Source organism: Halichoerus grypus, chromosome 7, assembly GCF_964656455.1.
Source record: "Halichoerus grypus chromosome 7, mHalGry1.hap1.1, whole genome shotgun sequence".
NCBI classification, from domain to species: Eukaryota; Metazoa; Chordata; class Mammalia; order Carnivora; family Phocidae; genus Halichoerus; species Halichoerus grypus.
In genome coordinates this window covers 27,005,298-27,026,015 of record NC_135718.1, presented here as the reverse complement: position 1 = coordinate 27,026,015, position 20,718 = coordinate 27,005,298, and the positions used below count along the sequence as shown (strand labels likewise).

Below are 20,718 nucleotides of genomic sequence, written 5' to 3'. Positions count from 1 at the left end.
CCTGGCTGGAGGGAGGGTGGAGGATGTGCACCCACACCCACGTTCCCAGAGAGCTCTGTGTCTAAGGCTTAGGGTCCAGTGGGTGAGGGCCACCTGAGATGCCGGCCCTCATTCTGTGTACAGAGTTTACAAGATCCAGGGGTAGCCCCAGGCTCTGGGGTTCGGAGGCATGGGATGGGGCAGGGGACACTTACTTGCACGCTCTGTGACCAAGTTACTCCCTATCTCTCAGCCCCAGTTAATCTATATGTAAAATGGGGATAGTATCTTATAGGATGGTGTGAGGAACCAGTTAATGAGTCAGAAGTGGGGGTCAGTGCATAGTAGGTGCTTGGTAAATGGACTGTGATGGTGATAATGCAGACAACAATCAGCTCCCCTCTTTGGAAGAGGACACCAGTGTCTTTATTTCCTGGATCAGACCATTTGTGGGGCCACAGAGCTCCAGCCCCATCCTGACACCAAGGTCCTGTGCTGAGAGGATATTACCAGGGCCCACCTCACCCCTAGCATGATCAAGATGTGACCTGCCAGTGCCCCGACTCAACCCTGAGCTCAGCCAGGGCCAGGAACCTGCACCCTTTTGGCCCCTATGATTGCCCAGGTCAAAGGCCCCTCTCAGGCCCCTTGGGGATTGTGCCCACTAGACCCAGGCCTGGGCCAAGCCAGGCTGGGTCAGCAGGTGGACAGGCAGGCGCCGTGTGGGCAGGATTTACAGCCTGGTCAGCCAGGCTCCTGGTGCTCCAGTGGGCGTCATGTCGAATCTGTCCCATTATATGGACAGTTGAGTTTAATAGTCATTGTGTGCTTGCTCAGAGCCCAGCAAACATCGCGGGGCGACACCCCCTCCACTCGAGCCGCCCGCTCCCCAGCCACACGGCCCATCCGTACAGTAAATTAAAAATATGAATCACTTCTCCCCACTGCCTCCCCAAACGCTCATCTTGTCAGCCTCTATGTTGCCTTCATTTGTATTACCTTAATTTAATGTTAATTATGGTCTTCATTTACAAGGAACAAGCAAGCCCTGCTCTGCCAGGGGGCCTTGCCCCCACTCCCTCCCCCTCAGCCCAGGAGGGAGAAGCTGGGGGGAAGGGGAGTTTGGGGGGGGCTACAAAGGAGTGAGGAAAGGAGCTGGGGGGTGGGCAGGAGATGAGATCTGGGCCATTAGTGGCTGGTGGCCACTCAGGGAGGGACTAGGGAGACTCCCCACCTCCACATACTCTATCTTCAATCATTTATTCATTCAACAGTTACTTATTGAGCACCTAGTATGTGTCAGACAACTAGGGACCAGAATGATTGGGGAGGGAGATGTCTCCCTCCTTGATGAGGGCTAGTGGAGTCCCCTACACCATCCTGAAGTGAATATGCCAAAGGGCAGCACCAGGAACACATCATCCATGTCCCAGTTGGGCTGGGACCTGAGTCAGTCCAGAGGGCATAGGATATGGGCAAGAGATCTCTCCCTTCCAAGCTCCCCTCTTAGCTACCAGTGTCATGCCTACCCCAAACTGCTTTGCACCCGATCCAGACAGGAAGTTCTTTCTGGAGTCTTTCCTGAGTCCCTCTTGCTGCAAATCAGCCTAGGTTCAGAGCCTGAGTAGGGCCAGGAGTGGAAGGGTAACTCCCAGGCTACACTGTCTCTGGAGGGTTGGGAGGAAGGCATCATGGGGACCACCACCCATCATCCCACCATCCACCATCCCACCACCAAACACCACCTCCACCAGCCCATGACCCCACCATCCAGCCCTGGAGACTTGCCCGAAGTCCTTGTGTCTGAGAGGCCATGTGGCTGTCCCTGCACTGTCACACTCTGCCAATAGAACACACAATCACACACAAGCCTGTAGAGCCTGCAAGGGGCTCAGTAAATGTTGGTGGCTGATGTCACACGTGTGCACACAGGGAGCTGGCAGAGGGCCACCTGCACTCAAGCTGCCATTAACCACAAACCAGCCCCTCCCCCAGCACACGTCTCCTCTACTGGGGAAGAGATCTCCAGCTGGGAATAGCTGCTTGACAGATGAGGCTGTTCTGAGTGTGTGTCTGCATGTGTGTCTGTCTCTGGGGAGCTTTGATCCACACACAGGGGCATGTGTCCCCCCAGGTTCAGTGTGCCCCCCCTTTGGGTTTCGTGTGCCTGTTTGTGCAAGAGCTTGTGTCCAGCAGGCCCACGCGCATGTGTGCGCGCCTGTGCTCATGCACACGACACTCCCCCCGCCCCCCGCCCCGCCTGTCAGCGGCGCTGATGACATTGGCGCAGAGGAAAGTGATGACAAATGCCCGTTATCAGCGAACGAGGCCGATGACAAATGGGCGGGCGCCCGAGCAGCCCCATTACGCTGTAATAACAGAAGATGGATGGCCTGGCGCCCCCCCACCCCCACCCCTACCCCCTGCGCCGGTAACGGAGCCGATCCGGCTCCGCCCGCCCTGGAGGGAGCCGGAGCTGCCCACCCGGCCGCCAATCACGGCAGGGCCGAGAGTCGCCCAGGCCCAGGAGCCAGGAGCCAGGAGCCCACGCAGCCGCCCGCGGCGTAGGAACAAAGCGGTGAGCTCAGCGGGAGCGCTGGGCACACTGGGCGGCAGGCCTGCCTGCGGCCAGGACATGCAGCTGTGCACACACATGGCCCGCACACGCGCCAGCCGCCTGTGTCCTTGCACGGTGCACCTGCAGCTCCTGTCCAGGCACAACCCCCACCTCACGGGACCACAGACACGTGTTCCGTGCCATGCATGGGCATACATCTGCCACCCAGATCTAGGTACACACCCACCAACATAAATGCATGCACACAGAGCTTGCATACCCATGCACCTGCGATTAGTACACATCGCTACAGAAACAACACTTAATGTCTGTGCACATATATGCTCCCAACATGCCGGTACATGCATGGATATGGAAGTTTGTATCACATAAGCAGAAATGCTTGTTTGTGGACACAGCCCTACACAGCTCTGTGCACACGATTCAGGGCTTCCAAACACACACACACACACACACACACACACACACACAGAGCTGTATCAACAAATATTAACTGAGCGCCTACATGTCAGCCAGGTACTGTGGAGTTAAAATGATAAATATAACATCATCCCTGTCTTCCAGAATTTTAAGTCTACTAGAAGGAGCAGACAAATGGCTATGAGTGAAGGCAGAAGATGATTTGTGCTTTGACCCAAGTACCTAGCTGTGATGTGAGATTTCCAACAGAAAAATCAGAAAAGTCTTCCTGGAGGAGGTGCCTAAAGGAAGAATAAATTCTCAAAAGGAACTGAATTCTGTTAAAAAAAAAAAAAAAGGTATGAAAATGGGAACCTGTAGGGAGTGTTTGGGGCCAAGGAGTCTAAGGGACAAAGAGTCTAAGGGGCCAAGAGTCCAAGCGAATGGCACTGGGTGAGTGTGTGGGAATGAGACATACCACATAGATTAGGGCCAGGATGCCAGAGCTGGGAAGAGGCTGGAGGCTAGAGGGCCAGCGAGGAGGCTGGAGCAGGTCCGCATGAGTGACCAGCAAGGCCTGAGCCAGCACCAAACATAGAAAAGGAGAGAACCAGGGCACCTGGCTGGCTTAGTCCAAAGAGGATGCAACTCTTGATCTCTGGGGTCATGAGTTCAAGCCCCACATTGGGTGTAGAGATTACTAAAAATAATAATAATAAACTTAAAAAAATAAGGAGGGGCGCTGGGTGGCTCAGTTGGTTTACCATCTGCCTTCGGCTCAGGTCCTGATCTCAGGGTCCTGGGATCGAGCCCTGCCTCAGGCTCCCTGCTCAGCGGGGGCAGGGAGTCTTCTCCCTCTCCCTCAGCTCCTTCCGCCCCCCACCCTTGTGGACGCACATGCACTCTCTCTCTCTTAAATAAATAAATAAAATCTTAAAAAAAGGAGAGGACCAGAAGGTCAATGAATGGGGAAGTGCCAGACAGGGCCAACTTTACAGGCATATGAATTACGCAGTACCAGGGGGCCCTGCATTTAGAAGGGCAGCAGCTTGGTTTAATGCTGTCTTGAAATTCTTTATAATTTTATAATAAAGAGTCTGAATTTTCATTTGGCCATGGGCCCTTAAAATTATGTAGCCAGTCCTGGAGCCAGGGATCTCTCAGGTTTCCAAGCTGATTGAGTAAGACAGTATAAGGAGCAGGTTTGGTACGTTGGAGTCTGGATGTGGATTGAGGGGTTGAGCTGATGGGTGAAGATTTAGTGTCTCTATCGCCAGAGGGGGAGTTGGTTCCTTGCATATGTCTCTGCTCATGCTTGCTTCTACTCTGCAGGGAATTGATTCACTACCACACGTCATAGACAGACCTATTCTATGTACTCCCTTTGCTAGAATATAAGCTCCCAAGTGCTGCCCCTATATCCCCAGGGCATGGCACATGGTTGCCACTCAATACCTGTTTGTTGAAGGAATAAGTGTGAATGAATGAGCACACACGAGTCCACGTATGTACACACACACACAACATGAGGGGTACATGCAGCCCAAATATGTTCCTCTCATCCCATTGCCACCCCCCTATACTTTGTCCAGGGTTGTTCCGTTACCCTGTGTCTACTTTGGCAAAAGAACACCCTTGCCTCAGTGGTCCCTTCATTGGGTGTCTCCTTTGCAGACAAAGCAGGGCAGGAGTTCAGGATGAGCTGATGGGGGAGGAGCCCAGGACCCTGGGATGACAGGGTAGGGAAGAGGCAATGATATGGAGCCAGAGGATCTGAATTCAAGTCTCAGCTCCTCTCTGCTGACTATGCCTCTGAGCTTCAACTTCCTCATCCATAAAATGGGACTATAAGGTGGAAAAGCATTTGTATAGCCCACAGAGATTATTAGGGGAGATCTATGAGGTCAGGTATTGAGAGAGTTGCTTCCTTCCTCTCAACTCTGGGGTTCCTGGGGTGTCAGAAATAGACTGGGGACCCAGAGGATGACTCAGTGACCCCAAAGAGGGGGAGGGGAGTTGCCAGACTGGGAGGAATTTGGTCCACTATCAATAGAAACCAGATGACCTAGGAGTTGAGACTCAGGCCCCTCCCTGCCTCCCCAGCCCACCTGCAAGCAGGGACACAGGCCAAATATTAGGTGCCCCCAGACTAAAGTAAACACTCTGACTTCGGGTAACTTAGGTGAGGGGAGGCAGAGGACACCTCCAAATATATGGGCCAGGGGAGGGAGCTAGGTGGAGGAGATGGAGGGGATTGGGGGGCACCAGGGTTCCCCCCTATTTCTCTCCCAGGGCGCCCTCCTGCCTGACAGGAACTGACCTGCTAACTTCGGCTCCCCAACATGTGACTTTCTCCTGTCTACAGAATGCAGGGAGTGGGAAGGATTTCCAGGCCCGGGCACCTGTCTCCCTCACTGTCATGGGACCCACTTTGGGTCTCTGCAGTATGTTCTGGTTCCTATTTTAGCTGTGTTAACCATCACCTTTCAGACCTATCAAGAGGCCCTCAGGGAAACCCCCAGCAAGGAGACTGCAGTGAGAGGCACCAGGATTAGAAAGAAAATGCCGGCTAATGGGCCTCGTCCCTCCTCCCTTACCAGTTCACTTTTTCTGTAGCGTTATTGACCCGTCATTAGTTATCCGTCCAAGGTCGCTGGGCCTGGCCCAGCTATAAATCTTAGCGGCTGGAGCGGGGCTCCAGGCAGAGTGATGATTCCCAGGATGCAGTGGAGAGCTCAGCCCCCAGTGCCACCCGCCCGGAGAGTCACAGATTGCCCAAGCCCTGGGAGGGCTTCCGCAGAGAGGCTAGGCCCCTCTTCATACTTACCCTCACCACCACTGCCCTCCCACTTCTCTCTTCTCTTCCATTTGCTCCTCCAGCACCACCTCTTTCTCCATCACTCACTCTTTTCTCCTCTCCCCATCTTTTTCTATTTTCCCTCAAGCCCAGAGTACAAGGTTGGGGAGGGAAGGGGGATGGAAGGGAGTGGGGAGGTACTGGTCTAACTGGTACCCTCTTACTGAGTCGTCTCACCCCACCTGGTCTCCCAGTTTAGAGCTTCCAGGAGCAAGGACAGAACTCACCCAGGGGGAAACTGAGGCACAGAATCCGGACCAGAGGTGAGTCGGGGGAAAGGGTCCCACCCGATTCAGCATCAAGGTCACCAGGTCACCAGTCCAAGGTCACCCGGTCTCCCTGCCGGGTGATGCGGAGGGTCTACCCACCCAAGGAGTGGCGCTAGGCCACATCCCCAGTGGCCGCCTCCGGAGGAGGAGCGAGGGGCTGCGTGGCGGCAGCGCATTCTGGACCCATCCAGCCCTATCCTCCTCCTCTCCTTTCCCGACCCCGGAGTAGCTCCGCTGGGCGGTTCGTCCCGGTACCTGGCGCCCTCTCTGCCACACCCCCATCCTGGCCTTCGCACACTGCCCGGCTTCTTCGCGTGTCCTCTTCGTTGGTCCTCGCGCGCCCTCTGCTGGCGTATTCCGGGAAACGCGCCCATCGGCCTCAATACCGGCCCCGTCCCCCGCCCTATACACTTGGCAGCAGCGGCCCAGCCCACCCCAAGGCCCGCCGGCAGGATACCCATTTGCGGCGATGCCCCTGTCCTTGAAGTTGACCCCTGGAGCATTCCTCTGTCTCGCCATCCCCCTGCGTCGGAACAGCTGCTTCCATTCCAGATCCCAGAGAAGCCTGATTGTCTGTTCCTACCGGGTGGAGGGAGTGAAGTCCAGAAAAACAGAACTTGAAGCATGGAGAAGAGAGAGCTTTCCTCTTGCCTTTGGAGCCAGACTCCGGAGGAGCATCTGTGGTCCGAGTCTGTACTTCACAGTAGAGACTGTGAAGCTACATGGTTGCATACTACAGACTGGGCAGCAAGTAGGGCTTCTCCAGGGCATCTTCCTGGAGCCCTCCTACTTCACTTGGTCCTGCAGCTTCCATAGGCCCTTGGGTGGGGGAGGGTCATGGAGGCCCTCAAGGTGAGGGGTGGGGAACCTTGGCTTTCAGAATCTCTTGGTCCCTGAGATGAGAAGCTGGAGCTGCCCAGAGCTCTGGGACTGTTCTCTGTCATGGGAGGAGGAGGGGCATGGCCTCTAGGGTCCTCTCTCCTGGGGTCAGACACTAAGGGTCCTGGGCTGTCTCCCAGTTAGGTATCTTGCGGGGGGGGGGGGGAGGAAGAAGGACAGGCCAGGGGGTGATTCCTTTCCAGTGGGTTTGTGGCCTGGCAGGTAGGTAGGGTGGCCTGACGAGAGGCCCTTGTCAAAGTGTTCCCATGCATCATTGAGCCCAAGGTCACAGTGATTCCCTCAGGGGAAGTCGAGCTGGGGGAAAGGGGCCTCTCAGGCCAGGCTGGGCACCCATCAGGCCCTGTGTGGAACCCATGTGAGATCAAGTCAGGCATGTGTGGGGCTGAAAGGGAGGGGTCAGGTGTGTGCAGGGACATGGGTGGGGACCATCTGTCAGGCATGTATAGGGATACATGTGAGCTATAGAGCCAGGACCCCTGCTTTCCCCCCGGGTTGGAGCTTAGAGTCTGTGCCCCCCACACACTAATTCCCTAATGGAGGTTAGAGGTCAGGGACTCCCATCTCAGGGCAAGTGGGCATTTGCTGATTCAAAACCCCAGGTTTCAGGGCCAGGGACTATGTCCTTCACAGTATTAGCACTCTCCACAGACTGACGACTTAGGTCTCTTTGCTTTAGATCTGTGGGAGAAGGAGAGAGAGAGGTTAGAAAGAAAGCCCAGTGGGATCTGGCTAGAGAGGAGCTAGGGAAACCAACTGGGCTTTCTGGGTCACAGAGATCAAAGCTAAAACCCAGCTCTGTTCCTCACGTGCTGTGTGACTTAGCACAAGTGAACGCACCGCTCTGGGCCTCACTTTCCTCAACTGCAAAATGAGGAAATACAACGACCTGGGGGGCTGTTGGGAAGGTTACAGGATATAATCCACACGCAGACCTAGGTTAGAGGGGGACTGGCCAGGCTTAACCAATAAACACTGCTAAAATCTTCCTAAAATAAACCAGAAATACGGTGCAGCTAACCTAGGTCTCCTCACTGGCGACTCTTGCCATAACTTGCAAAATGTCAACTGGTCTTCTCCAACCTACAGAGAAGGTCGTGCCTTCCAGTTAGGAATCAAAAATATCTTCTTCCAGCACCCACCCAGTCTCCATGAATAAATATTATTTTATTTTAAGATTTTATTTATTCATTTGAGACACAGAGATACAGAGAGAGAGAGAGCATGAGCAGGGAGAGAGGCAGAGGGAGAGGGAGAAGCAGGCTCCCTGCTGAGCCAGGAGCCCAATGCGGGGCTCGATCCCAGGACCCTGGGATCATGACCTGAGCCGAAGGCAGACGCTCAACCATCTGAGCCACCCAGGCGCCCCTGAATAAATATTTTTTAAAACTCTGGTTTGGGATAGGGAGGGAATCTCTGGTTTGCAAGAATACTGAATTATCAGCCTGCCTCTACCTACATCCTAGAAGGTTCTGCCTGAGCCAATTCCATAGAAATTCCTCCTGTCAAGGACCGTTTCCTGTGAGAGGTGAATCCCTGCTCCTCATAACTTGGGGGTCCAGTCTTCACCTGGCAGGAGTCACAGATTTAAATGCTTATAAGGGTTGGGTCCCAGGTAAAACAATAGGGAATGTTGAGGACTTTGGCAGCTGGGGAGCAGCTCTAGTCCATTGTTGCCCAGTGGGAATACCGGGGAAGGGAAATAGCATGAGGATAGAGCCCCAGACTTCTTCCAACTTCATCTCCCTCCTTCTCATCATAGAAGCCTCCTAAGACACCTTTCACCTAAGTCTGTGTATTAGTTTTCTATTGCTGCATAACAAATCATCACAAATTTAGCCCCTAAAAACAAAATCCATTAATTTTCTCAGTTCTTTAGGCCAGAAGTCTAGGAAGGCTCAGCTGGATTCTCTGCTTATAGTCCCACAAGGCTGAAATCAAGGTGTTGGCTGGGCTGGGTTCTCACCTGGAAGCTCTGGGGAAGATCAGCTTCTTTCTCCTTTTCACTGTTGGCAGAATTCAGTTCCTTGTGGTTGTAGGACTAAGGTCCCCATTTCCTTGCTGGCTGTCAGCTGGCGGTGACTCTCAGCTCCTCCAGGACTCTCCCTGGTCCTTGCATGCAGCCCCCTCCATCTTCAGAGCCAGCAAAGGTGTGTTGACTCCTCCCCATGCTTCGAATCTGACTGCCCCTTCGCTACTAGCCAGAGAAAACTCTGCTTTTAAAGGGCTCGTGGGATTAGACTAGGCCCACCCGGATCATCTCCTTTTTGCCATATAAGGTAACATAACCATGGGAATAATACCTCATCACAGTTGAAGGCTCCAGCCACACTCAAGAGAGAGGGGTAAAGGTCACTGAGGGTTTCCTTTGAATCCTGCCCACCACACCCAGCCTCCAGAGGGGGGGTGAAAGCATCCCTTTATCCTAGTCCCATCCCCGTGACTTCTGTGAGACCCTGGCTGGACCAGCCAGTCACCTCCCATCTCTGGTCCTGTTTCCTTGTCTGTAGGATAGGGCAAAGAGCTGGGTACAGTCTAAATCCCTCCCAGTTTCACGTACTAATTGTGATTCAAGAAGATAGAGAATTCTGCCCCTTTGGACTGTGGGGCCCCGCTGAGAAGAGCAGGCCTGCATTATCCTCCCAGCCACCTTGCTGCAGGCCTCGGAAAAGGGCCTCACCAAGGAAGAGCAGTAACCTGGGCAATCACATGGCCTAGCCAAGGTAGCCAGTGTCCGAGGTCCAGCCACCCAGCTGGCCAGAGCCCATGGGCACCTGTGAGGCCCCACAGAGGAGGCCAGGTCCCCACTGGAGTCTGCCCAGGGCAAGGTGGCCTGCACAGAGCATCAGCAGGGGTGTGGGGCAAAGACCAGGTCAGGCACGCAGCCGACCCTCCTCCTCCCCCGACTTCTCAACTGGAACTAGCCTTCAAAATCCATCTCCCGAATCCATCCTGTCTGCCGCCAGTCTGGGCCTCTGGGTCTCCAAAAGGGCCTTCTCAGACTTCCTGCCCCTCCCACCTAACCCTAGCTGGGCAGGGGTAGTTGAGCCTCACACCCTGGACCGTCTGGGTTGTTCCTGCCCCAGAACCAGCGGGGGGCCTCAGGAGCCGCTCATCCGGGAGCCCCAGTCAATCCCCCTGAAGCTACCCCCACACACACACACCTCCCCACCGTAACAGAGCCGCCTCTTCTCCCTGGCTCCCCTCCAGCTCTCCCCAGGCTCCACTTTCTTTTCTTCACAAAAGGTCCCTTCAGGGCTCCCACCAAGGCCTGGCCAAGGGGCTGGAAGGAGACCCTCCCCAACTCCATCCAAGCGCGGGAGCTGGGTAAGAGGCGGGGAAATGAATATTAATTTATCATGATTAGGCAAATCCGGCAGGGAGAGCCGATTCCGGAGGAGGCTAAAAAGATGAATTTCAGCAATAAAATTAAATAAGGACGGACGGGCAGCCCCTCCTCCCTCCCGCTTTGCTGATCTCTCTCTTTCTTACAATTTATGAGGCCAATTATGAAGATGAGGTTGGAAGTTCCTGGAACTTCACTAAATGCAAACGGCGGTCCCTGCTGTTCCCATCAAATTAATTAACCGCGCGCTATTGATGGCCGCTCAAGGCTGACGCAGGCGGCCCACCCTACGGCCGCCTCCACGGACACAAGGACCCAGAGTCCGGAGACAGCCAGGGCTCCACCTTCTGCAGTCCCTGCCCAGCGCTGCCGGGGACTCCAGGGACCGCCCTTCCGGCCCCCAGGCCCTGTCCAGGCCCTTGACAACGTAGGGGCATGCCCACGGAGTCTGGATCAGTGTGCGCACAGACTCCTATGTGGGGCTGCCCACACGTACAGATAGAAAATCCTGACCGCGCAGCGCACACACTCGGCCCGGAATGCACATTAGACACACAGACAAATGAACGTGCAGTCGAACAGGCACAGTGACAGCTCAGCTGAGGGACCGGAGCCCAGTGGGTGAGGGTGTCTTGCTGCGGCAGGACCACCGTGTCTAGGGTCATGGGCCTGCTTGGTCAGGGCCAGGCCAGAGTCCTGCAGAGCCACGGGCCAGGTGAGATTCCACAGCCACTCAAGCAGCGAGCAGTGGCCCCCTTATGTGGTGCCGCTGGATTCGGGAGATGTCCTCCATGGCATCCTCAGAGCCCTCCCCCACACTCCTTCAACCCCTGGGTCCTCTCATCTTCAGGCCCTTCTTCAGGAATGTCCCCTCTGGGTCTTTCGCTGGGGCTCAGCTTCTGCACTGACCTCCAGTGCGGACGACCAGGGCTTGTGGAGGCCCCGATTCAGACGACGGGGTGAGGCTTGGCCCAGAGTCTCAGGCCAGCTTTTACAATTTATGAGGCCAATTAGCCCTGAGGGGCCCCCTGTTCCAGAGCTCAGAAGCAGGGCTGTGCGGTGGCTTGGGCGTTCTAGAAAACTAGCTGGCTGGTGCCTGAGCTGAAGGGCAGAGTGGACAGGGGCTAAAGGTCTTGAGGCTGGGCCTCAGGCCCAGGGCAGCGCGTAGGTGTCTGCGGAGGCTATAGGGAGCAGCAGGTGCCCCAGCCGCTGTAGCTCCCAGTGAGGCTGATCTCTGGGATGGTGGGAGGGGCTGGAAGGGGCTCTCCTGAGGAGTGAAGAAAGTGAGGCCAATGTCTTCTCCATGTTGTAGTCCCTAGTCCTGGCAAAAGGCAGCCTATCTCATTCATTCATTCATTCATTCATTTTTAAGGATTTTATTTGAGAGAGAGAAAGCACAAGCAGGGAGAGATGCAGAGGGAGAGGGAGAAGCAGGCTCTCCACTGAGCAGGGAGCCCGATGCGGGGCTCGATCCCAGGACCCTGGGATCATGACCTGAGCCGAAGGCAGACACTTAACCAACTGGGTGCCCCAGCCCACCCCATTTAAAGGGACAGGAATCCTGTAACTCTCCTGCAGAAGCAAGACAAAGGGCCTGGGGTTTCCATTCCCAGCCCTTAAAACCTGGAGGGTAGGACATAGCTGGACTTGCCCACCTTGCCATGTCCACTCCAGGCCAGGAGGCTCCTGGCCCTGTGCCCACACCTACTCCCCCATGAGCAGCCAGAACCCAGGAGGAGAGTGTGGCCTTTTCTTGTTCCACTTTCAGTGCAAGTCTGGGGTCAAGATCAATGTCATTCCCCCAGCCCCTGGGAAAAGATGAGGCTCCCAGCTTGGCGGGGTTGGGGTAGGGCAGTCTAGAGAGGTCTGTATCTTGGGCACAAAGTGTCAGAGGGAAACTGAAATTAAGGGAGGCTCACACTGACCACGTGGCAGCCAGCTGGAGAGGGCTGGGACCCAGGGCCTTGCCCACCACATGACGCTCCCCTACTCCAGGCATATGAGGCTCCCACCCTTCCCCACACCCCAGCTGCAATCGTGGGGGGACCTCCTCTGCCTCACAGCAGGTCCCTCCACTCACTATAAAAGGAGACCAAGACACAGCCAGTTTACTGGTTCCCTAATGTTGCAGTAACAGACTTAGTGGCTTAAAACGACACAAAGTTATTACCACACAGTACTACTGTTTAGAAGTCTGACAGAGGTCTCACTGGAATAAAACTGAGGTGTTGGCAGGGCTGCGTTCCTTTATGGAGGCTCTTGAATAGAATCTGTTTTCCTTGCCTCTTCCAGTTTCTAGATGCTACCCACATCCCTTGGCTGGTGGCCCCCTTTCTCTATCTTCAAAATCAGAAACATCATATCGCTCTGACCTTCCTCCTGTTGTCACATCTCTCTGTGTAGGTTTTCCACTTTTAAGGACTCATAATTAGATTGGGTCCACAGGATAATCTCATCTCAAAATCCTTAACCTTAATCACATCTGCAATGTCTTTTGCCAAGCAAGGTCACATATTTACAGGGTCTAAGGATCAGGATGTGGACATCTTTGGGGGACCATTATTCTGCCTACCATTCATGTGGTCTGGCCAGGGGCAACTTTGGCTCATAGAGTGATAACAGCTGGGTTTGGGGCAGAAAGCAGGCTTGTGGGCCCTTCTCCTCCTCCTCAGGACCACATGGTGACTGGGTGGTAGTTTTGGGGTACTCAGTTGCTAGACAGGATGCCAGTTCCCACCAGGTTTCCAGCAGAATGGGACACTGGGCAGCAAGCTTACTCAGAAACCAAGTCCAGACCCTGAAGTACCTGGAGAACCTTCCAACACACTCTTTGCTTAGTTTGGACTTGGAGAACTACCCCAAACTGGGCAGCCTTTCTCAAGATAGAAATCCCTCCATCAGCTCTTCTCCTGGGCTCCTGTGTCAGATTGAGCAACCAAGAGGGTACCACCTCCAGAATGGGTCTCTCTGGAAGGTGTGGGCATTCTCCCTTTCTATCCCGATTTCCTGTTGTCCTTGCCAGGAGGTGGGACCATAAGTTTACATGGTTTGAAGGTAATGTCTGGAATTCTGAATCTCCTGGGAGGAGGAGGAGGAGGAGATGCCAGGAATGGGGTCAGGTCCCTGTTTTCAGACACAGAAGTCAGCACTGTCCTTCTGTGTGGTTCTGGGGACTTCCTGTGTGTGGGAAGGGGTTAATTGGCCAAGTTACCCCATGACCCACTGGTTCCCTCTTGTAGCCCTGGAGGCCCTATTCCTCTGGGCCTGGAGAGGCTGCTGAGCAGGCCAGGGCCCCGAAGAGAGAAGCAAAAGGAGAGAAGCAACTTCCACATTTGGACCTGGACACTCCAGGCTTGGGTATCTGCCAACTCTGACCCTTGCTGGGAATGATGGCAGACACTGGGGGTCCAGTCCAGAATAGAACTGGCAGAGCTTGTGAGCGGGGGCCAGAAGCAGCCTTGGGGGCCCAGGAACTTACCCAGCTTATTCATTCCAGGTGCCAGTCAGCCATGCCTCCTTGGGAGTGGAAGCTCTGAGGAACTCACCTCTCACAGAGGTTCTGGGCCTTTGATTGACTGTCTCTGGTTGGTACCAGGCTGTGTAAGGGTCCCCCAGACTCCATGAGCTTTGGATTCCTTCCCTGGCATGACCCATGTAGGTGGGGCCCCAGGGTTGGGACTTCAGGGTTCTGAACTAGGGTGCCTATTCTGAGGCTGCCAGGAGCCCCTGACTAAAAATCAGGCCAACAAAGGCCAGCTCTGGGACTCTCGTTACTGACAGAGAGGCAAGACTCAGCACCTACCCTCCAGTCCTGCCTCCCAGCCGGCATGCTCCAGCTTGAGTCCATCTCTGAAGCCACCAAACGCCCATGCCATCAGGCCTCTCCAGGCTCCTCCAACACAGCCACCTTCTCCTGCCTTATGCCCGTTATTCTTCATAGCTGGTATGCCCAACGCCATCCTGCAACGTCCAACCTCCGAGCACCATCCTGGTCCCGCCAGCTGGGCTTGCTCCTATCTGTTCTATCAAACTAAGCCCCTTAGCCTGACTCCCAGTCCTCCATGTCTGGCCTCCTCCTGACTTCAGCAGAAGCATTCTATCTAAAGCACGGTCTTTAGTTGTCCCCAAACAGACAGGCAATTTCCCTGCCAGCCCGCCCCTCCCCTCCTCTAGGCAACCTTCTCTGACTGCCTCAGCCCTGTTGGTGGCACACAAGTCACCATTTAGTTGTTCCTAATGAGTCTTGTCACCTCTGTTTATGTCCCGATAGCCTGTTCTAGGGCAGGGCCCACAAGAGCTGCTGATGGGGAGACAGGCGCTCCTAATGCCTGACTCCATGAATTCTCTTACCCACCCACCCCTGCCCCCTTCTGAGCTCAGGAGCTGACTCAGGCCAGCCCGTCTAGAGAGCAGTTGTCTTTCTGGGCCCCCATTCAGCTCCCATCTCCATCCCCACCCGGGTGGAAGGCAGGCAGGGACTGCAGCCGCTCACAGACACTAGGCAGTCGGAATGTCAAGTGCACTTTACTGGGCCCCTGGGCCTTCAAATGCTGTCCTTACCGAGCCTCAGTTGCCCCCTCCCCACACCTCCAGCTGCAGAGGAAGTGGGCCGCATAGGAGTCCATGTGGAGTAGCGCAGTCTCTTGCTCCAAAGGGTCTTAGGTGATGCTCAGCCACAGCTGTTTGCCCCTTCCCCTGCAGCCCCTGCCCGCCCCCAGCAGCCAAACCCTCCTTGGGTAGGGAAGAGGGGTGTCATGGGCCTTCAGCACAGGAAGCTGGCTTCACACCAGCACTTGTTCTTGCTTAAAATGGGGCAAGGGGCCGTGTACAAAACCCTACCAGGGGCACTGCTGAGGCAGGACAGCAGTCTGCTCCTGTTGAGGAGAGGGCCGGGCCAAGCCGAGCCTGGGAGCCAGGCTGGCCCCTTCCCTCAGGCCCAGGTGGCTGCAATGGTGAGGTTCAGCCCACTAAGGCTGGAGCCAAGTACTGGATGGCCAGGTGGGGCAGCCAGTCCAGCTTGGCGCCTCCTTCCCCCCAAGCCATGGGTCACCAGTCCCGCTCAGCTGGTTCTCGGTAGGGTAGGCCTAAAAGCCTGAAGACATCCTTCTCAGTGGGGGTGGGCAGCACTCGGCCAGGCCCCACCTTGAGGCCTTGGGTGTCTCGGACCACAGAGGTGCTGAGGGCATGCTCCGACAAGCTCATGCCCTTGGTCTTGGCCAGAGCCCGCATGGAGCGGTTGAAGTGGGCAGAGCCAGTGAAGTAGAGCAGGGCACAGGCAAACTCGCTGTAGGGTACAATGATGATGTCCAGTCGTCGGTGCCGCCGCCCTGGCCCGGGTAGCTGGCACACCCCCAAGTACTTCTGCTGCTGGCCGTTCTCCTCCTGGCTCACCAGGTCATCTGTCAGGAACCCTGGCGCAACATCAGAAGGCCGCTGGGAGGGCAGGGAGCCAGGCCCGGGCTGCCCTGTCCTCCCAGGTCTCTCCTGTTCATCCCTGGGTCCTCCATTTCCAGCTCACAAATTTCGTTGCTGGCTGACCTTGCCCTCTCTGGGCCTGCCTCTCTAAACCATGCATAGTCATTCCTCCTCATGTCCCCCTGCAGTGTCACAGGCAGGTGGGATGAACCTCGACCTGCAGGCAGTAGTGAGCACCTATTACTGAGGGGAGGAGTGGTGGGCTGTTTTGTCTCTTCCCTGCAATGGCTCTGGCCTCGAGGGAGAGGTGGTATTCTCACAAAGCAGCCCTCCCCTGCTTCCTGCCTAGAGCTTGCGACTCTGAGCCTCTCCCTCCCAGGGGTCGCCCTCCCTGCACTGCCCCGGCCAGCCAGAGACAGAGCTTATACCTTGATGCCGAAGGCTGTCGAGGAGAGGACCGAAGATGCCCTGGTGAGACCGGCCATCCGGGTGTGTGAGCAGCACGTCCACATCACCACAGGTTGCCTTCCCCCGGCGGTAAGAACCACATGCCACACACAGCAGCCCGGGGTTGAAGACCTGAGCTGCTTCCCGGACCTGGGAAAGAGCGGGGGAGAGGGGGTGGCAGGGGGCAGCAAGGAGGGCCTGTGGGCCTCAAGCCCTGCATGGAGTTCCTCTCCCAGGGCAGCACGAGAGACTTCCCTGACTTAGGAGCCCACATGTCCAGCTGATGCCCCGAGCCAATCCCCGGAGGTGTGATACAAGCGAGGGAAAGCCTCAAGGAGCAGAGCCAGCAGTCTACCCTGGGGAATGGCAGTTCTCCAGCTTCACTAGGATGGAAAAGAAAATGTGTTCCCACCACCAGACTCAGCCTGAAGAGCGAGCTAAGAGGCGTATGCTCAGATTCTGAGGGAAGGCACTGATCTTTCCTCCTAGGGTTCTTTAAGAGCAGAGAGACACCCCTTCTCTCGGCCCCTGCCCCGACCCATGTGCCCAGCTCTATCCACTTAGGACAAAGGGCCAGATGCCTGGAAGCCCTCTGCCAGGTCTCAGCAGCCCCAGGTATGGATCTAGAGCTAAAGGCAGAGTGTGTGAGTTAGGGCTTGAGGCCTGAGCAGGTGGCTAGCAGGGTGCTCTAGGCCAGGTCTAGGGGGAAATGGAGCCCAGAAATACAACTGTACCTACAATAAAAGAAAAGAAAAAAAAGCGAAGAGGGAGGCAATTCTGAGCCAGTGCTTGGAGGAAGGAGGCTTGGGGCTTGGAGAGGGAGCCAAGAAAGAGGGGGCTGTCAGCTGAAGGATCATCCCTCACTGAGGGAAATAAGCCCATTAGCCTCTACCCCAGCGACATGGAAGCCTTTCGTATGCAGATGGCCTCCACGCCTTTACCCCAGGACACTGAGATTTCTGGGACCCTGGATACTTTGGCCAGGACACCTCAATTCTCCTGACAGGCCAGGCTCTGCTAATCCCCTCACTCCCTTCTTGAGCCTCCCAAGAGGATGGGAGGAGACCTAGGATGAGTAATCCCATCAAAAACTAAAGCTAGAGCCCTTCAATGCCATGTGGGAAGCCCCTTCCAATGGGCTGGGGGCTGGAGGCTCACCGGGACATTCTCCATGCCTGGATACCGTGGCTGAGTGACGGTGTCATCACTAGCACCAAGGCCTGGTGATGGATGGACAAAAGGGCCTGCCCATCCATCCTGTGCCAGCCTCATAGTCCCATAGAGTAGAGCGTGGAGGCTGGAGGCCTGAGTAGAGCTGGAGGCTGATTTCAACTAAGGTGGGCCAGGGTCTCCATACAGTCCTACTTATCAAAACCTGATTCCAAAGTAGCAAACCTTGCCCACAGCAACCAGCCCCTAAACCTGACACCAACTGAACAAATTATATATCTAACCCCAAATATACACTAGTCTCTTTCTAATCTAGGTTTTATAGGAATTTAATCCCTAACCCAACTTTAAATCAAACCCTAATGTTGGCCAAATCTTATTTTTAGGGCAACAACAAATCTTAACTAAAAGCATCCAATACTAAAAAAACCCTACTCTTAATTCAGGCCTAACCTTAATTCAACTCAACCTAAGCTTTCCTCTGACCCCAAACCTAATCATACTGGCACTGTGCTTCTACACCAACTCTAATCCAAACCCTGAACCAGCCTCAGGTTGTAGGGGGCTGGGTGGAGGGGGGATCCTTCAGAGGGTCTGCACATCTGGAAATAGAAAACTTTGTACATCTGCACAAATTTTGGAGACAAAGAGTCCATAGTTTGCATTGGGTTCTCAGAAAAGTTTGTGAATCAAAGAACATTAAGAACCTCTGCCCTGACCCACCCTGACCTAATCCAGTTCAAACCCCAATATCCTCAAGTAGTTCTGACAGTAATCCGCCTCTAATCCAGCCCTAATGCCATGCTAGCATCTAAGCCAATGCTTACTCTACCCTAATCCAGAGACCTGCTGTTACAGCCCTTCCCTACCACAGCCACCCACACTTCCAGCTTCAGTCTCAGCTGGCCCTATCCCCACTGGTCCCAACCTCTGTCTCACAGCTTCCTCCGCCTGGCTCCCCAGCTGAGGGATCAGGTGTTCTTGACTTCGAGCCAGGTCCTGACCTTATAGCAAGGCCTGGCTCTCCTCACTGCTCTGGGACAACTGCTTACTGTCTGCTCAATCTCTGTAGCCTCCTCCCGGGGTATGCGTTCCAGGAAGTCATCATAATGCTTCAGGCCAATGGCCTGCTGGGTAGTCAGGGAGGCCTGGTTGCGGATGTCTTCTAGGGTCCGGAAACCCTGGAAAAAACAAGCCAGATGAGGAGGCTATGAGCTGCCAAGACCAAGGGAGAGGCAGTGAATGAGCACATACACAAGGCTTCCATCACCCCCAGATTCCAAGGAAGGCCTGAGGCAGGATCAACCCCAGGAGTGGTTGGATCTGTAATTAGCGGGACTCAAGAAAGGTAGGGAGCATGGCAGACACACCCCAATCCAGCTCTGCCACAACCCTAAAATACTGGTTCATAAGTCCATAGGTCTGGGGGATTCTGGGCATCACCAGGTTGGGGAACCATTGATCTGGATACTCAGCCTTGAGGCCTGATCTTCTCAGGAAGGCCCTTGCTAGTCTGGGAGACAGAGAAACACACTTCCTGTCTCTCTGCCTCCTTGATTAATTCCTTGAGGCTATCAGGCAACAGGGCAGTTCTGGGAGCAAGAGAGGGGTCTACATGAGCCCTAGTCCCCTTGAAAAGTGGTCTCCCTCTAGTCCTGGTTCATTCCCATCAGAGCATAGGGTATGAAAACTGGGGGGCAGGACCTCTGAGAAAGTAAAACCAAAGTGGGTGCTGGGACATGGTGTGACCTGTTGGTACCACATCTGGGCAGTTTTGGTTCCAGCTCCCCAGATGTTGGAGAAGAGCTCCAAGACAGGCACACTCTCACTGATATGGTCCAGCTTCCGCAGATGCCCGCTGTCCAGGATTTCTGCGATTTTCTCGGCCATCCGCTTTCCAATCCCGGGGATACCGAAGGCCTCCTGGGGGTAGGGGGAGGCAGAGGCAGGAAAAGCAGAGTGAGAAGATGGGAGGTGTAGAGCCAGCGGTGGGTTAGCAGACTCCTTTAGCAGGTATCTGAGTAAAAGCCAGCTTGGCCCGTTAGCAGCTGGTGTAAAGCCTGGGCACAAATGAAGATGAGAAGTTTGGATGGAATGGGCGGGTCACTTGTCTTTTGGTTCTCAGAGGAATGGAGATCAGCACAGCAAGTAGAGAAAAGGCAGCAGTGACCACACTAGTCACCACTGTCATGGCAACAGTGAGAGCGGGGCATTCACTGAGGCCTTTCTGCGGATCAGGTCCCGCACTGCAGGGAGCATGGCATTTGGTCCTCCAGGAGCACCTGAGTCTCTCACTAGTCTTAGTTCCTTTTCATTGCTTAAAGAGTTTAAGTAACTTGCCTAGAATCACACAGTTAATGAATGATAGGAACCAGAATTCAAACCCTGGTCTGTTGGCCTCCAGAGTAAACTTTTTAAAAGCTTTTTACTATGGGAAAAATTCCCATAGTAGAGAGAACAGTATAATAAACCCCCATTACCCGTCAGCAGCTTCTATAATTATCAAGGTTCTATCAATCTGCTTTCATCCATCTCTCCATTTTATTTCTTTTGTGCAAGTCTCTGACATCATAAAATCTTAAGCACTCCACCTGATCCCCACTTGTGACTGGTGCCCAGTAAACAGAAAGCCCCCCCATCTCCCCGCATCCCCTGCCCTGGCCCCCAGGTACCTGGTAGGAGGTGACAGGCTTGTGGAAGCTCTTGAGGGCATTGATGGCCTTGGCATAGCCCAGGGCCCTCCACTTGTCTCCCTGAACACTGTAGGCTTTGGCCAGCACTTCCAGCTTCTCTGTGAGGTGGGGGTTGTGGTTGATCGCCTTCTGGCTCGAAGGCTGTGCACAGACCCACTTATCCAGGCCCTTAGGGGCTGGACTAGGCTCACCATCTCCCTCAAGGAGGGTGGAGTAGTGGCCGCTGATAAAGGCTTCCAGATCAGCTGCGCTAACCTGGGTCTCTTCCTCGTCACTGGTTTCATCATCATAGCCAGGCTTGAGGTAAGGAAAGAGAAGAGACGAGAAATTCATGCCCCCAGCAGCCCCCAGGAGAGCTCCTCAAAGGTGGGGGCGGAGTCTCCTAGTCAGACCCAGGAATGAGGCTGGGTCTCCTGCATCAGACCTGGGTCTCCTTAACTGTGGGGCCATGTTCATTTTGGCTTCCCCCAGTGCCCAGCCCTAGAATCCCCAGTGGTGTGTGGTAGATGTGGGCCTGGGCAAATGCAGGCATGATGAGTGTTGGGCAGAGCCAAATGGCTTCACAATAAAGAGATCCTTCCTCTGTCAGGGGCCTGGGACTTTCTGAACAACCACCAGGCCCTCCCTGTTTCTGTGACCTAGTTCCCAGGGGAAGGGAGCTCTGAAGG

General features: G+C 54.9%; 1 protein-coding gene and 1 long non-coding RNA gene across 4 annotated transcripts in view; one reads left to right on the top strand and one right to left on the bottom strand.

The window, feature by feature from the left end:
- Nucleotides 1-3,015: 3,015 nt before the first annotated feature.
- On the top strand, nucleotides 3,016-16,291 carry LOC118531905 (uncharacterized). Its single transcript, XR_013449640.1, has 3 exons — nucleotides 3,016-3,315; nucleotides 6,008-6,076; nucleotides 16,120-16,291. It is a non-coding gene; the product is annotated as an uncharacterized LOC118531905 (long non-coding RNA).
- POLL (DNA polymerase lambda) overlaps nucleotides 14,834-20,718 on the bottom strand; it is an 8,389-nt gene continuing 2,504 nt past the window's right edge. For all 3 annotated transcript variants that reach the window (XM_036086124.2, XM_078077203.1, XM_078077204.1), the window contains exons 5-9: nucleotides 20,030-20,347; nucleotides 19,107-19,280; nucleotides 18,410-18,538; nucleotides 16,169-16,337; nucleotides 14,834-15,736 (exon numbers count right to left, since the gene is read on the bottom strand). In XM_036086124.2, coding sequence (XP_035942017.1) covers nucleotides 15,372-15,736; nucleotides 16,169-16,337; nucleotides 18,410-18,538; nucleotides 19,107-19,280; nucleotides 20,030-20,347 — 1,155 coding nt within the window. In that variant the 3' untranslated portion in view covers nucleotides 14,834-15,371. The remainder of the gene's footprint in view (nucleotides 15,737-16,168; nucleotides 16,338-18,409; nucleotides 18,539-19,106; nucleotides 19,281-20,029; nucleotides 20,348-20,718) is intronic.